The sequence below is a fragment of the Carassius gibelio genome, chromosome A10 (assembly GCF_023724105.1).
Source record: "Carassius gibelio isolate Cgi1373 ecotype wild population from Czech Republic chromosome A10, carGib1.2-hapl.c, whole genome shotgun sequence".
Lineage (NCBI taxonomy): Eukaryota > Metazoa > Chordata > Actinopteri > Cypriniformes > Cyprinidae > Carassius > Carassius gibelio.
The window spans coordinates 9,182,297-9,199,278 of NC_068380.1; the positions used below are offsets into that span (position 1 = coordinate 9,182,297).

The 16,982-nt window shown below is 37.8% G+C and overlaps 1 protein-coding gene across 1 annotated transcript in view; it reads right to left on the reverse strand.

Moving 5' to 3' along the window:
* The window catches only part of LOC128021099 (LHFPL tetraspan subfamily member 6 protein-like), a 28,459-nt gene extending 20,705 nt beyond the window's left edge, over positions 1-7,754 (reverse strand). The window contains exons 1-2 of the mRNA XM_052608030.1: positions 7,517-7,754; positions 6,364-6,867 (exon numbers count right to left, since the gene is read on the reverse strand). Coding sequence (XP_052463990.1) covers positions 6,364-6,748 — 385 coding nt within the window. The 5' untranslated portion in view covers positions 6,749-6,867; positions 7,517-7,754. The remainder of the gene's footprint in view (positions 1-6,363; positions 6,868-7,516) is intronic.
* Positions 7,755-16,982: the final 9,228 nt, after the last annotated feature.

Genomic DNA, 16,982 nt, shown 5'->3' on the forward strand with positions numbered 1-16,982 from the left:
TTATTCAGACATTTAAAAGACTGTTGTGGAAGTTTCTGTCTTTCATTCTTTCACTATGCCATTTTCTTGGTTGTAAGGAAATAATCACAACACCTCTTCTTTTATAGCATAGGTTGTGGACAATTTCAGCTTGCATGTATGCACACTAGTACATCATTCAGGCATATTCTGGCATTTCATTTAATATACATACTATAATTTGGGATACACTAGGACAAACCTAGTAAAAAAACAAGTAATATTTCACTTTAGCACAAATGGTCAAACATATTTTGCACATAAAAAAAAAGAATTAGTAAAAAAGTTGTTTGAAAAACACATTATTTTTCACATAGTTTACATTATTACAACACATATCTCCCCAGTCTGGCATGAACGGGTTGGTCAAATATCGACAAATTGGTTATTTGTCGATATTTGTGATATCACAAATCCCAAAATATACGCGTTGTAGTCCAAACAAGTCGTTTGTTGTAGTTTTTGAAAAGTAATTTCTGTTAAATAAAATATCTCCTTTTGAACTGGACTTTGAGCTCTAATATGTAACATGTAAAACAAACAGTGTTCAGCTTATATATGTTTCTGTTGATGGATGTGCATTCTGGCTTCCCAGACATTACAACAACAGGGATAAAAAAAAAACCTTGACAAACCATTCACTCAATGCAAAAGCCATATGATGGTATATGAGCAGTCATTTATTCCGTCATCACCTGGGTGCTGATAGCGTGTACGCACAGATGAGACCTGAACAGCATACGTTGATATCTGTGTTTAAACTAAACTCATTTAAGCTCTCATCCAAAGCTCGCAAACCCGCACCTCAGAATATTAAGTTCCCTCAGAAGTATTGTGTTTAAATGGACAAATTCACACAAAAATTATGTTAAAATGCCCGTCTTGGTTAAGTATCCTACAGCAGCCATAGCCGGCTGAACGTAGGCCTACTGCATCAGTGCATTCTCTTAAAGTGACAGTCTTTATATTAATCGAACAGCAACAACAAAGAAATCACTCACTGCTCTTTGATTGAAAAGCATTTGTAACTTTAATAAAGATTAATCTTATATAGTCCAATATGCAATGCTGTTTTACATTTGATTACTTTATTCAATTTCTGTACCTAAAAAGTAATGCTAGGCCTACCTAAAAAAAAAACGAAAATCACTGTTTATTTTATTTGTATCTTTACTCTTTACTCTATTCTTAATAATATATGATAAAATATTTATTTTTAATTTGAAAGTATAGTTTTTCCGTAGCCTGGTAATACCAAATTCTGCTACTTCGCTTTGCTTCGTAGACAGAGTCTGGATGGGCATAATTGACAAGCATTATCTTTCTCATGGGGGGGCGCTTGTCTGAAGTTTAAAATCATTGGTTACCCGTAAGCCAATCACATAACGTTTGGTTATGACGTGTGTTATTCGCCGGCTCAGCTGCCTCGAAGTTTCACTGTAAACACAGGAATGCTGCGAAAACAAAACCATCGAGCGAAATACCTCTCGCTGACGATCAGTAACAGTTGATAAATTTAACTTTTCCCAAAACCTGTTGAGACTCGGGAGTAGGGCCACAACTTCACCTCCACTCAAAATGTGAAACAAACACTTTTTGTTCGGGCTTCAGTTGGCAAATGCCGGGAATATTCTCCACCACAGAGTGAATAGCATCCCATGTCTCCATGTCCACTGTCGTTTTCGATTTCCCTAACCTAAACTACAATACAAAATTTGGCGCTTACCGTCTACGTCACGGCTCTCAGCCCGCCCTCTGTTCGTTGATTGGCGGCTGTTTTGGAGACGTTGGGAGATAGTTCGCTATCTCAGACCGAGTACAGAAGCAAACAGAAATTGAGCGGAGGTACGAAGTCTGACGTTGTCAGGCTAGTTTTTCCCGTAAACATAGCACATACCGAACCGTACCGATACATGACTCTATAACTGTGAAACAAACAGAACCGTGAAAAAGTTGAACCGCTTTCACCCCTGCTTAATAGTCACGAAAAACAACATCGCAATGCAACAAATCTTTATGGTTTTAAAAATAGGCTTTGTGTAAAATAAAATAGCATTCTGATTTTGTGGTGTAATATAACTGGCCCTGTGAGATTTCTAATGTTGCATATCATTTAGGAAGGATGAAATGTGGACTGAAATTCAATCATAACCGGCTACACCCAATGGTGTTGGGTTTACAAGACATTATCTGGTAGACACTGTCATTGATTTCTGTGAAGGATAGGAACAGACTTTCTTCACCTCTGGCCTGTTTAGTTCACTGTGTGTGACTCTCTCAGACTCTTTTTCTCCTATCCAGCAACATTCCAAATACAAATCAAACAGACAGTGAGACATAGTGAGAGATGTGCACCAGTACTGGAGCCAGTCAGTCTCTTCCTGCTGCTGCAGCTGTCTCCATCAGCTGGATCCTGCCTGTCTTTCTCATTCACACCTCCCTACGCTCTCACATCTCTCCATCCGTCTCTTTCCAAGCACCCAGGGGTCGGCACGGGTCAGCTAAAACTAGCGTATACACTGTCAGCTAAGTCTGTTACCACACGACCACAAATACACATTTCACATTGCTCAAGCATACACATGCTTCCGTTCACCGCCCAAATGTACACAAAAATCAGCAGTTCTCAACACCTGGCCATATCTGCAATTAGAAACGTTCCAGCGTGACTAATTCAATATTGTCAATGTAGATTTAGAGAGGGATTTACACAGCACACAAACATGACATGTGTGACATCCGAGCTAACAGAGGGAGAACAGGAGGTAAACTTTCACAGCATCAACAATTTTGTACATTGTGCAGTCCAATGTAACTGGACGTAAAGTCAAGGACAACTTTTTAGAAGTTAATTATTATTGTGACACTTTGACAGCCTAATGACTTACAAGTAAAGTGCCAAACTGTTGCAGTTTCTGAATTCAATCTTTGACAAACAACATATATATTTTTTCCAAGCTGCATTGATTCTCTGTTGATATTCCTTGAAAGTTTACAGCTCAATCAGTGAAAGCTTCTACAGTAATTCTACAGTAAGACAACTTCTGCTGGCTGGATTACTGAACCGTCACGTCTCAAAGCTCACTCGAGCACACGGACAGACAATTGTTGCCACCTGGCTTATATGTGTTTTCCTTAGGGTAAGGTTGTATAAGATTTCCTCACTAAGTATGACGACATGAACTATTGAATGAAGGGCCCACAGAAACACACAGGGCAACTGTGTTATTATTCTGAGCACTGAGTCACAGCTAAACATAAACTGGCCTTATTTTTTTATTCATTTAAACAACTGAAGACAAGGCATTCACAAGTGAGTATAGAGGAAGAGGACACATACACACATATATATATATATATATAAATAAATAAATCTGTATTACTTTTTTGACTCTTATGCTCACAGAGGCTGAAATTCTTTGATCAAAATTTTTTTTTTTACAAACACACACACACACACACACACACACGCACGTTTCCAATCAGCTTATCTTTGTAAAATGGCACAGCTTCTTAAATCTTACCTTATTAATCAGTCAGTCACGCATTATATTATGGTATTAAGCACTATTAATGATATAACTTTAGTGATTAGTACTAAAACTTGATAACCATGTATGAATGCATATTTGTCATTTTAACTGAACTTAAGACTGGTGGTGATGCTTAAGATATTTTTGGTCATTGAGGGTTTCTGTAAAAAAAAAATATAGTAATAGATCATATTAATTATTATTAAAAGATAATACTACTACTAATTCTACTACCATTCTAACAACATACAAGGCACTATGGATTGATGAGCTGCTGGGTTCATGAATATTAATCACATTGTCTGCGTTCGGTCAAACTGATTTGCTGAAATCAAAACAGGGATGGTAATAGATGAGCGCCAGCCAATGAAATTGCCATTTTCCCATTCTTATAATCTTATAATAGTCTTGAACACACACACTGGCGAGTAAAATCTAAGAATTTACTAGTTCTTTGACTAGTTCTCCAACAACCAGCTCATCGATCTGACCATTAAGAGTTCCTTAAGTCTTATTGTCAGGTGAGCCCAAAACCAATCTAATCATAGGCTTTTAGTTTAGACTGATTAGTCGACTAAAAGTTATACCAAACAATTAAACTATGTAATTTTGCACTTTTCTAATGTGAAGTGTGCTTGTATGGGATCAGCAAATGCAGAATTCCACAGAAAGTCTATAGAAAGAAATGTGATCTCACTTTGCTTCCATGTTAATTTTAGAATATTTTGGTAAATTTGATAATGCTAAGAGCTAGTGTAAAAGTGTAGTATCTCATTTCTTTTTATCATATTTTATTTTACCCTTTAAATTTCCTGACTGTCTTTCAGGAGAGCGTGCATGATGTATTCAAACGTGCAACGGATGCTGTGAAGCAAGACATGGGTGTGAGAGGAAATCCAACAGGATGCAGGAACCATAATGTTCCTTCTGAACACACAGGCAACAATATACAAGTGAAGTAACAAATAATATTCCCACATGAAAAGGGCAAACTGAAGAAGTGATACACCAATGTGGCATCTGGCATCCGTCCCAGAATCAGTAAGTCCATAAGTGAGTCTCTTTTATCTTTACTGTATCAAGTGATAAAAACACTGTAATGTCACAGCCTTCAAGGACAAGGAAAAAATGCAAACAGGAAATATTTAGTTGGCCTTGAATAAAACATCACAAAGCAAGCAGGTGTACATATCAAAGTGTGTGTGGAAAAGTAAAGAGTGCACAAAGGAGAAGGAAAATGAAAGAGACATGAAAGAGAAAAAAAGAGAGAAAGTGTTGCCTACAGTCCCTAATAGAGAGGTCACATATAATCAACCTCCATTATTTCCCATCTCTCTGAAATGGAGCAAAGTCACTGCTCTGAGGCAGGACAAAAGAAGAGAGGGTGATCATAAGCTATAAAGCCCCATGAGGGGTTCTCCTTCCCTCATATTCTGCTCATTACGAGGCCAATCGCTTCATAAGCAGCTCTGTGACTGCCTCGAAATATAAAGATCTTGTAAAAGAATAGTAACAAGAGCCAATTTATTCTGTTACCTCCTGCTCTCTCTTTTTATGTGTGAGCAAGCCTGGATTTGCAATGCACATCCTCTTTCTTGACCATTAAAAGCTTATTTGGCCAGGACTAGTTTACCCTGAGGATGTCAGGTAAATTTGTGCTTCTCAGACAATTGAGCAAGCCCATTTTTTTTCTCTCATTCCTCTGTTTAAATTACTGAGCAAGTCATTTTTTCGGGCCAACTTTGGAGTCCTGTGAGAAATCGAATGCTGTCCGGGGAGGAATGTGTGTGATTAGGGTATATTATTTTTCACATCGCTTCTCCTCATTTGCTTTGACCTTTTGTGAATGCCGTAACTAAAGCTTAAATTTCTCATTTCACTGCCTGGTGCCTTCTTGATGGATTTAGACCTCTTAGCTGACTTCACCTTGCCATGTGGGTAAAATAACAGTTGGTGGTTCAAGTACTACTGGTATTGCATCTGATTAAAGCAATACAGAAAGCCCAGCCACAAACTAATCAGAAAGGCCAAAGTAGTAGGAGGATCAGGTTCGATTCTGTCATTTTGTACTCACCCTCATGTCATTCCAAAGTCCAAACCTGTACAACTTTTCTGTACATAAAATGAAATTCAGTGGATCCCATTGACATTCATTGTAAGAACCAAAAAAAGACGTTATTCATAAATTTTTTGGTGCTTCACAGAAGAATTTCAGAGCGATATGAGGGTGTGTAAATGATGACAGAATTTATATTTTGCTGTGAAATATCCTTTTAATTAATTTAATGCTTTATTTTGTAATTGTACATCCCATCCGAAATCACCAATTGAAAAACCAATCCCATTCAACCAGTACTAAGGACATGAAAAGAAACTCTTGTTTGCTTTTCACTATTTGTTTAGTTACCAAACAAACTCAAACTGATTTTCACCAGGGTGTAGGTTTGCAGTTTCGGCACAATCAACAAGAGGTCACAGGCTCCACTCCTCACAAGATGACGTGAATCATAGCAACAGAATGTCAAAACAAGCACACCGGCTTTCACTAAGAGGATACGGTTGTCATCATGTGTTCCCGCTAAGGAGCTACTAAGTACGTGCGTCTGGGAAAGATGCAAACGAAAGTGTGTTTGTGAAGTTGCAGTGTTTAATTTGAATATGCATTTACAAGCACATTCATCCATCCTTCTGACAACCATTCTATACATCCAACCAACCAATAAATCCATTCATTCTGCCATCTATACATTTATTTATTCACCATTTACCCATCCAGTGAATCTCCAGTCGAGCTCCTTGTAATTGAACTTACCTCCCACAAACTGTATCCCTCCTGCCACACGTCCTATGGTGCGAGAGATTAGATCTGTAACACAGCATCCCATGATTGCTGTGAGAGCCACCAGGAGCAGCAGTCCGCAGCCTGTCCCCGTCAGCACCGTGCAGATCCTCCACTCCAGACTTGGGATGCCCTGAAAGGAGGCATAGCGCCCACACTGCTCCAGCATAACCGTGCCACCACGGGCCTCATCCCTTATGGGGTAGGAACAGCGACGGAATGTTCCAAATGACACCGGCTTACCCATCTGTGACCCAAGTAGCCAGTATGGCATGAAGAAGCCTATGCAAGATGTGGCTGCACAAAGGAAGGACAACAGGGCCCATACCATCCCTGCACATGTAAGACTAGATGCCATTGCACTCAGCTCAAACTTTTATATAGATGCAAAAGACACTGATTTCAGGTTGAGTGTGCATGCAGACCTCCTAAGCCCACCAGCCCAAATCCTCCAGGCATCTTCTTGTTTGGTTACACCTGAGGAAATATAAAAAAAGAATGTGAGCATTAGTAAAACATTGGGACACCGGTTTCTTCCAGCCACAAATCTGAAGTGACAATCTCTTCAGAAACTGCGTAAGCTTAAAGATGTTTACTTTCTCGTGTAATTTTCAACCTGAAGAAACAAAGGGAACTTTGAGAGAGAGAGAGAGAGAGCAAAAGCTTGTGTACAAATATTTTTTTATGACAAATCTTAATTCATACCATGAGTACATAGAGCACTTTTTTACAAAATTTCACAAATTAATGAAAAATGAATTGCTGTATGTCAATTGTATTATGCATAACTATTAAGTGCATATTATACATAATTATTAGCCTACCTTATGTGTGACAAGACCTCAAAAAACGTAGATAAATGGAGAAAAAAATGGCAATGCTATGTTGCACATACCTTCTCTCGTGCATTTCATTTTTAATTCTTAATGTTACCAAAAAGAAAAGTTAACGGACACATTGTCAATTCTTAATGTTACCAAAAAGAAAAGTTAACGGACACATTGTCAGTCATCTATCAATGACCATATGGAATGTAAACAAAAAGGAAAACATGTATGGCACACTGTCATGTGGAAAGTCCAAAAGTGAGTCAGAAACTGATTCAAGCATGCGATATAGATCTTACATGTCTGTGTCGTTCACCGTGTCCGAGTCCACTTGATTTGAAAAATTAAAGAGAATATATGACGGCAAAATTCAGCGTCTACGGTTTGCTTATATCCGTTCCTGGGTTCCGCGTCTCTGAAGTCTTTAACTCCGCCGTGTACAGTCCACTTACTGCCCGAGCGCTTGCACGTCTCTTCACGGGACTAAACCGAGCAGGAAAGCACAAGCTGAGGCACCGATCTCCATATCCTCCGCCCAGGGGCTGGTCTGACAGTACGCCGCGTTTCCCAAGACTCCGCCTGCAGCCGCGAGCTCTCGCAGACTCCCTCGTCAAAGTCAAAGTGATTTATTTGTCATTCTGTTCTCCGTGGGAGAAACGAAAATATATAGGCTATAGAAACGAAAACAATGTCTCCAGATGGCATGGTGAATAACAATTACATTTTAGCCTACTATAGCCTTGTGTTACACAATGAGTATATTCAGTAGTTTTATAATTCACAAATTAACGATAAGTAGTAGCCTAACATACTGACAATAAATGATCAAATTGTCTATAGGTCTATGCCGATTTTGAAACATACGTCTAATAAAAACGCAACAATACAGGCTAGTTCACATAAAATGCACAATTTACAGAAAATAGGTAGCCTAACTTAAGTAGGCCTAATTTTTGTGGCACATGCTAAATAGCGATGTCCGATTGGAGAACAAATCGTTCTTTTGAGTCGGATCTTTTCAACGAATCGCTTCAAACAGTGCACACATCGGAATGACTATCGCTCCCAATATCGCATTTCATTCGGTTCTCTGAAACGAACTGTTCGAAAGAATCTAGACTCGCAATCATGAGTCCCAACAAATCCCGCCCCAGACTCAGGGTCTCAGGGTAAAATATTTGTTTGAACTCAGGATAAAATTCACTGGAAAATCACTTACTAAAGAATTTTTGTACATTTGGAATTTATACCATAGCCTAAATAAATTTTGCTGTTCGATCACCCTCAATCTTAAAACACAGTTTAAAACAACCTAATTTGGATAGTTTTTGGAATATTTTACAAAAGTTTAAAGGGGGGGTGAAATGCTATTTCATGCATACTGAGTTTTTTACACTGTTAAAGAGTTGGATTCTCATGCTAAACATGGACAAAGTTTCAAAAATTAAGTTGTACGTTTGAAGGAGTATTTTTGTTCCCAAAATACTCCTTTCCGGTTTGTCACAAATTTCGGAAAGTTTTTTTCGAGTATGGGTCTGTGTGACGTTAGATGGAACGGAATTTCCTTCTATGGGTCCTAAGGGCACGTCTGCCGGAAGAGCGCGCGCTCCCGTATAGCAGAGCAGAGAGAGGCTGAGCACAGACATTCATTCACTGATCAGAGCGAGAGCGTCGCGAAAAGTCACAAAAGAAGTGTGTTTTTGGTTGCCAGGGCAAGACAACCCTGCACAGATTACCAAAAAAAAAACAGCATTAAGGGACCAGTGGACAGAGTTTATTTTTACAGAACATCAACGGAGTTGTGCAAGTGTTTGTGTTTGTTCCCTGCATTTCGAAGATGCTTGTTTTACAAACAAGGCCCAGTTTGATGACGGATTTGCGTATCGTCTATTTCTTAAGGATGATGCATCCCCAACGAAAAAGGGTCACGATCGTGTGTTGGAACCGCAGGCGGTGAATAAAACTGCTTCAAATATCTCTGCCTCCTTGTTAGTGCGTCCGCCTCCCATGCCGGAGACCCGGGTTCGAGCCCCGCTCGGAGCAAGTCGTTGCTGCTGCTGCTCTCGTTCAGTTTCAGCCTCTTGATCTGATTCTGGATCATAAATAAACGGCTGAATCTGACTGTTAGCCATGGTTTGTTTTGGATGATATTTTTTTTCCTCACGGTAATGTCACAACTTCCAAACGCTCTCAATGCAAAAGCCTACTGGCGCTCGTGATTCTTTAGCTCCGCCCACATGTCACGCCTCCAGCCGGTCGTGTTTTTCCGGGAAAAATCGGTACAGACTATCTTTCTCTTATGAATATAATAAAACTAAACACTTTTTGGAGTTATGAAGGATGCAGTACTACTCTATAGGTACTCAAGATTAACAGGATATTGAGTGAAAACGAGCATTTCACCCCCCCTTTAATGAGAACTTAAAGCTGCAGTAGGGAACTTTTGACGCTCTAGCGGTTAATAAACAGAACTGCTTGCGTCTTGCAGAAGAACATCGTAGCCGGAACTACTTCTCTCTGTTTATGTCTATGAAGAATCACAAAGGTACTGGGTTACTCCGCCGCGGTATCCCACGAAGCAATCTAAAATAGTCCGAATATAAACACTTAATATAGGTGCACCCTAGTGATTCAGGACAAGCCAAAAACACGGTTTGGAAAATGGATTCATGGTGTACTCACTTATTATATACATTTTTCTACATTTTGAACACAAACAAAGTTACGGACCGCAGCTCTGATTGGTTCTTTTTTACCGGGAGCGATGGAGTTTCTGCAAATGGCAATAGGACCACTGGGAGGAGCCAGAGGAGCTTGATTTTTTTCACAGATTATCCGTCTCATATTCTACTGTCAGGACATAATGACAGGTTTAATAAATATGTAAAAAATATTTTTTTACAAAAGTTCCCTACAGCACCTTTAAGTTTAGTTTTTAACCCAAGGACTGAGTAAATATAGGACAGAACACATGTTGGGTTAATTTTACATGTAGGCTATTTTACAATTATATTTAAACTAATTTAACAAACATTATTAGTAAAAAATTAAATAGTAAACAGAAGTAATTCACGATTAAACGATTAAACGATAAGTAATTTAAGTAATTAAACGATATACAGCACAGTAACGATTTTATAGATTAAATAAAATGTACACAAACCTTTATTTTACCAAATAAATGCATCAGTTCGATAGCGCTTAGAACTGCTCTCTCCTAAAGAAGACGCAAAATCCCCATGATAAATAACTCCAACCCGATGGGTTACATCTGACCCATCTGAGTAACACTTAACTACCCAAACATTGGGTTGTTAACATTTGACCCAGGAGCTGGGTAACACTAAAACTACCCAAAAACTTAAAAAATAATCCCCAAAAATGCTCAACTCAATATTTGGGTTAGGGTTATAATCCAGGATTTGTATTTATTTATTGATTTTGCATTTTTTTAGACCAGTTGGTTTATTTCTCATAATTATAAACAATCCTTAAGAAAGTATTTTAAAGCTTTTTTTATGTGAACATCATATGCAGCTGACCTGACAAAAGAAAACTCTTCAGTCTAAACATTTTTAAAAGGTATAGCCTGGACATCAATCTCATTTATGCTGTCACACTGCCTAAACGGCACATAAAAACCGACGTTGCATATCAAAATGGGTCTGAGGGCAGCGACGACCTTCACGATCAGACAGAGGGAAGGGTACACCATCAGCAGCTCTTCTTGATCCATTATTATAATTTCTCGTCAGCAGTGTGTCTCTGGTGACATTGGCTGATGTGGCTGTAATGATGCTTTAGTATTCAATATCTTCACTGCTGTTTCATACATTTTATTATAAACCAAAAGCAACATCAGAGATTCTCTGCATGTTAAAGCAGTTCTGATCCTAATGAGAAATTCAAATTGGGGAAGCCCATCTCTTCTTCATTCTTCTTTCCCTTGTGTAAAGTGATGTAGCCGTAAGCAGTCATGCAGAATTCATGGAAAGTGCCTCTTGCACCTGAAATAACCAGACTGGTTAAAGATCTGGGCAGCAACGTCTTCTACAGTGGGAGGTATTTCTCCTATCAAAGAGTTGAGCCAGAATGTGAATTTGAGATGAAATCTCTAAATCAAACGTTAGAGACAGCACAATCTGAGCAGTTCAGACAACCCTCTGATCTCTGTTCTAACAGTTTGTTCAACCCAGGTCTGCTTTTAGATAAATGGATCATTTAGCTTCTCAATGGACCATGGGCTTACAGAAAAGAACCACCCAGAGAGCAATACTTGTTTGCACCTTGAGATCGATTGAAGTATTTGTGACCATATGTTTGTATACCTGATGCCCCCCCCCCCTCATGTTACTGAATACTCTCCCTCTCCCTCTCTCTCTCTCTCTCTCTCTCACACACACACACACACACTTTGTGGTGCTGCTCATATTTAATTTCACCAACAAACAGAAAAAGGTGACAAATTTCAGGTTTAATTAGAGTTTAGTTCGTTAAATAAAAGCAATGTGGATGTGCTTAAAATCTGTTTGCAAAGAAATCTGATTTTGATCTGGCTACATATGCCTACTTTCATTTTACATTACTTGTTTGTCTTCTAAAATCTTTATTGATTATAAACTTATTAATATATTATTAATAATAAACATTCTATATTAAAAACGAACATTAAATCAATTCTAATACAATTTAAGTTAATTATATTTATTAAAAATAAATCAATCCATCTAGCCTTTAGTCATGAAGTGTTTTGTAGGGAACAGTCAATAAAATGCATTCAGCAGCTACTACATATGATATAACTTTAATTTATGATATTTGTGTCCTGATAGAGTTATGGCTCCATTAGCTCTTATGATTAATTGAGCACCAAGTCAATTTGCAGCAGCCATATTGCTTTCCGCCTGACTGATCTGATTTCAGCTTAGTATTCAATGAACCCAGTAAGCCAGATGTCTATTAGAAGTGTGAGGAGGTAGGTGCCAGACGTGTGTTCAGCTCAGTGGAATTCACCTGTACGTCACAGATGTATATGACAGTAGTTAGAGTAATTTAGTGCCAGGATGACATTTACTATCCTCGTAAATGACATCATATGGCTTTCTTTGGTGTTGACTGAGATCTCTCTGGTGAGTCGCCATTTGAGCGCATGAGCACATGGCAGCGACCTGAAGGAACAAAGACGCTCATCAAAACCTGCGTATTATAATTGTACTTTCGCTCTCTCTCCCAAGCCGAACACAAGATGGTTATAAGCTGTCAAAACTTCATAAGAATCATGTTAAATAGTCTTCCTTTGTGTGGTGTAATTGACACCAGACACCGAGACACCAGAACTGTTACCTGCTAATGATGAGGAATCTCACACAAGAAGTTAATGAGATCTCGCAGTTTCCCACACAGTTACCTCATTACTGCGAATTCTTGATGACAGAACAGTGTCCTTGTGAGAAATTCATCAGTGAGGCGGACAACGAAAGTCACTTCACAGTGATTGTCATTGTCATTCCCTTCTTCACTGAATTGAGCCAAGATTAAGGATAAGGTTTTTAGACTGCAGGCGTTTTACTGATCAGCTAGCTAACCAATAATGAAAAAACAAGCGTAAAAGCCCCTGGAAGTCACAATCGATAGCAATGTGCTCATTCAATCCAATTCAGGAGGCCATATAAGCAGTTGTTACTCTTTCCAGATGGAACAGCCTCAACATATGGAAGCTTGTTTGGGAGCAGCACCAAATAAAATGTGGCCTATAACAGCTATTGCATTTTATATTGCAATTATCAAAGCAATTGTGGCCTACATCACATGTGGAAACACAATTATTTGGCCAAGTGCAAATACAATGTACAGATCCAATAAGATAGCAGTGTGGCTGATCAAATGACACATATAGGTCCAGAGGAAGAACGAGAAGAACAAAGAGTGATTCCTTGTTTGAGCATGATCAAAAGTACAGAGGTGGGAATGTGGGAAGGGCAGAGTGAGAGAATGAATCAGAGAAAGAGGACGACAGCTGGCAGTTATTCCCCCTCTTGTAGTCTGAGCCATGAACCTCATGGCAAAAATCACAGATGCTAACACAGCACTCAAGAAAGGTGAAAGGGACAAAAACCCTTTAACACAGTGCTCAAACTGACTTTCACACTATAACACTCTATTTTTCTCCCTGAAAAGTCGTTTTAGCTTCTGCTTTCTTCATTATTACATGTTGTGAACGTGATGAATAAAAAATAGTTTTCATATCATTGCATGTCATAGTTCATCTTTTCTGTGGCACAAGCCCCATCACCTATTGTAAAAAAAATAATTATTATCTTCAAACAGGTTTCCCCAAACACTCTGCTGTTACCTACCTGTCTGCTACTAGTTAACCAAAATGGACAGCCTCAAACTCACGCCATTGGTTGAAACACTGTTACTGTTTAGTAATGAAAAGATTGCCTTTTAAATTCTTCATCTTTGTATTTCGTTCAGCAAAATGAACTAATCTTTCATAAAGTCATCAAATTGTTATCTTTTCAAAGTCAAAACCCACAAACGTGTCCACATAAGCAATCTTTGACCATATTCTGAATTAATAAATGAATAAATTATGAGAAGCATAAATGATTAGTTCACCTCCTGAGTCCAGAGTCTTGGGTTCATTAGTCAAGTGACAAAATTAAAAATAATTTTTTTTAAGGAGTATATGTTGTTTTGCAGAGAAAGAGAAAAAAATCAAGAAAAAACACGACCTGAGGACAAACATCAAGGTAGCCTTGACGTTTTGCCATTCCATTAATTACATTAAAGAAGTCAATCATTGTACTCTTGCTTGTAAAGTTACAGATTTTTTTTGTACAGAGTAACTTAGTCATTTGATGCCAATTTAGAAATTGCCTAATATGCTGCACTCTTTACATTCTTCTTGCTGAAGTTTACTGAGGCCCCCTAGTGGGCCATTGCTATAAAAAAAGGCAGCCACTTAGATTTAGTTCTGCTTCAGGTTCCAGAATTTACAGTCGATATCAACTTATTCATTTCAATACTAAAATTCTTTATAATACAAAAATAAACAAAATACCTTTTGATGCCAGCAACAAAATATATGGTACGTTTCCTTTATTATTATTATTATTATTATTATTATTATTATTATTATTAAAATTATTATTTTTATTATTATATGCTTAATTTGCATTTAGCATTGTTTATCAGAACAGACCTGTGAATAATTTTTGGGTAGGTACATTTTTTTATTGCGACCCAGAAGTTGAGGACTTTTGATCTAGAGTATGTGATATTTATTATATAATTTTATATAATAAGATATAATACCCCTCCCAATATATAAATTACTATTTAATGTTGAATGTTATACACTGGAGAAGAAAAATAAATCAGTCTAGAAACAACTTTCACTCAGAAATTGCTAGTAAATTACAACTAACACACTGCATTAAATGCAAAAAAAAAAATAATAATAATAATAATAATAATAATTTCTTGTAAAACCTACTCCAATTATCTTTTTTCGAACTAATTCATTTTTTTACAGTGAACAAAGTAATAGTTCATGCCTACTTAAAGACAGAAAAGTTTAAAAACATTACAGACAAAAAATAATAATTTTAAGAGTGCACCAATAATGTAAAGATTCACATATAACAGAGGGATAAATACTCTCAAAGGATAACGTTTAATTATATAATATTAAATATTGAAGTATAATTATAAATTCCATCGTTGATATATCAGCATGTCAGCATAAAAATATAAAGTCTCAATCGTGGTCTATTACTCACGAAAATTAGACTGCATTTTGACCAAAAAACAATCCTTGTGTTTAAATGGCAACTAAACAGTGCATGTAGACTCAGTCCACTAGAGGGAGCACTTTAGCATTAATTCAATACCAATTGAGGCATGATTCCTTCTTGAAGCACAATAGGTGTCGCTGTGGGATTTGTTATAGTGCCTAACTGTCGTGGAAACCCATACTTCCATCGAAAGTATGTAGTATTATACATTAAACAGTATGCTAATGTGCTGAAATGTGTGCAAAAGAAGAAGAGAAAAATAAATTTTAATTAGTGTGACGTTTTAGACCCTACAATTTAAAGGGTACATAACATACACAGTTTCACCTAATCTCATGTTAATCTTGAGTACCTATAGAGTAGTACTGCATCCTTCATATATCCAAAAGGTCTTTAGTTTTATCATATTTATAAAAGAAAAATACACCTTTCCGATTCTTTCCGGAAAAGCTGAGCTCCTGTGCGTGCCGTGAGCGGATCTATAATACTGATGTTTAGTGTTGTTTCCATTAACATATATTCACTTATGTGTTGATTTCCAACAAAATACAGAAATCATGCAGTTATTCCTACATGAATGAGGTGTTTTATCACAGGGACAGCTGGGGGATGTTTTAATAGCAAACGATGTGCAAATCCAGCGTCGACTTAGGCCATGTTTATAAAACATTCGTCACTCAAATGACCAGAACACACATATGCACTTTATACACTCCATTGCTGCCCCAGAAAAACAAACTGCATCCACTGTTCATGTAACGCTGGGTTCTTTGTGAAGCTGAACACGTTAAACTTTCCCTCACATCCAAAAATGCACTTATTTGGAGGCATTCTCGAACAAATCCTATGCAGCACTGCCGATGGTTTTGAAGCGCGTGTGATGTGTGTGCGGGCGCACTTTTCTGGGAGAAATGCCTTATGCTCCTTGACCTCTATACTGTTCCTCTATACTGTATATATTAATAATATTTAATATAATATACAAGCCATCAGTTTGTGCAGATGTAGCTGAAGCTGAGGGGCGCTAAGGGTCTCTTGCAACACAAACTGTTAACAAAACACTTGCGAACTGTGTACAATTTCTTACATCGTTTCAGAGTCATCTCCATGCTTTTCAACAGCATTACATCGACTACACCTAACTCATACAGTGACACAGAGAAGAACATTGCATTTTGAGAGCAGACATTAGAGTTTAGGATAAGAGAAATACTTTTAAACAGCTTGACAGTCATGAAATTTCATTTGCTACTTCTTGGTCATTCTCAGTGTAGAGTGTCGTGAAGTGTATGAGTCATCAGAATTTTTGCACATGCGTTAAAGGTTAATTGTTTCCGCTTGTTCACATTCTTTTAACCTGGTATATATAGATGGTTTTAAAGCTAACATAAATTGACTAAATAATGGACTATCCACTGAAGTCCAAATTTGAATTCATAGTCTCTTTAAAATGTTGCCATGTTTGGCAATGGACAGTGCTGCAAATGCTGAAAGTAGGCAAGAGTGCTTTCATCTCTGTCAGCACAATCACGATACACTCTTTAATTGGCCGAAAAAGCCTGCCAGACTTAATTTGCCCTGTATTTAAAGTAAAGAGAAAATATGGAAAGTAGGACAGAGTCTTTTTTAAAGTCACTTGCTTAGCTGATGCTTCAGTGGTACTCACAGTATTTGGTTTTGCATTTTGTGCAGACCTCACCGTGCGATGGAGGGGATACTGCTGATCTAGTGCACTTGTGGTGTATCTGAAGACAAATGAGAGACTTATTTTGACAAGGTGGCAGCCATTTTCTTCAGTGAGATTTGTTAGTGTGGTATGTTCAATTAGCCATAAAACTTACCCCAAATTGACCATAATTTGGATTCTCTCGAAAGCAAAGCCTAAGATCAGAGAAAACCACGCTGGAACCTGTTCTTCAGACAGACCATGATCTGTCAACCCAGCTGGAGAAGTATAAAGGGG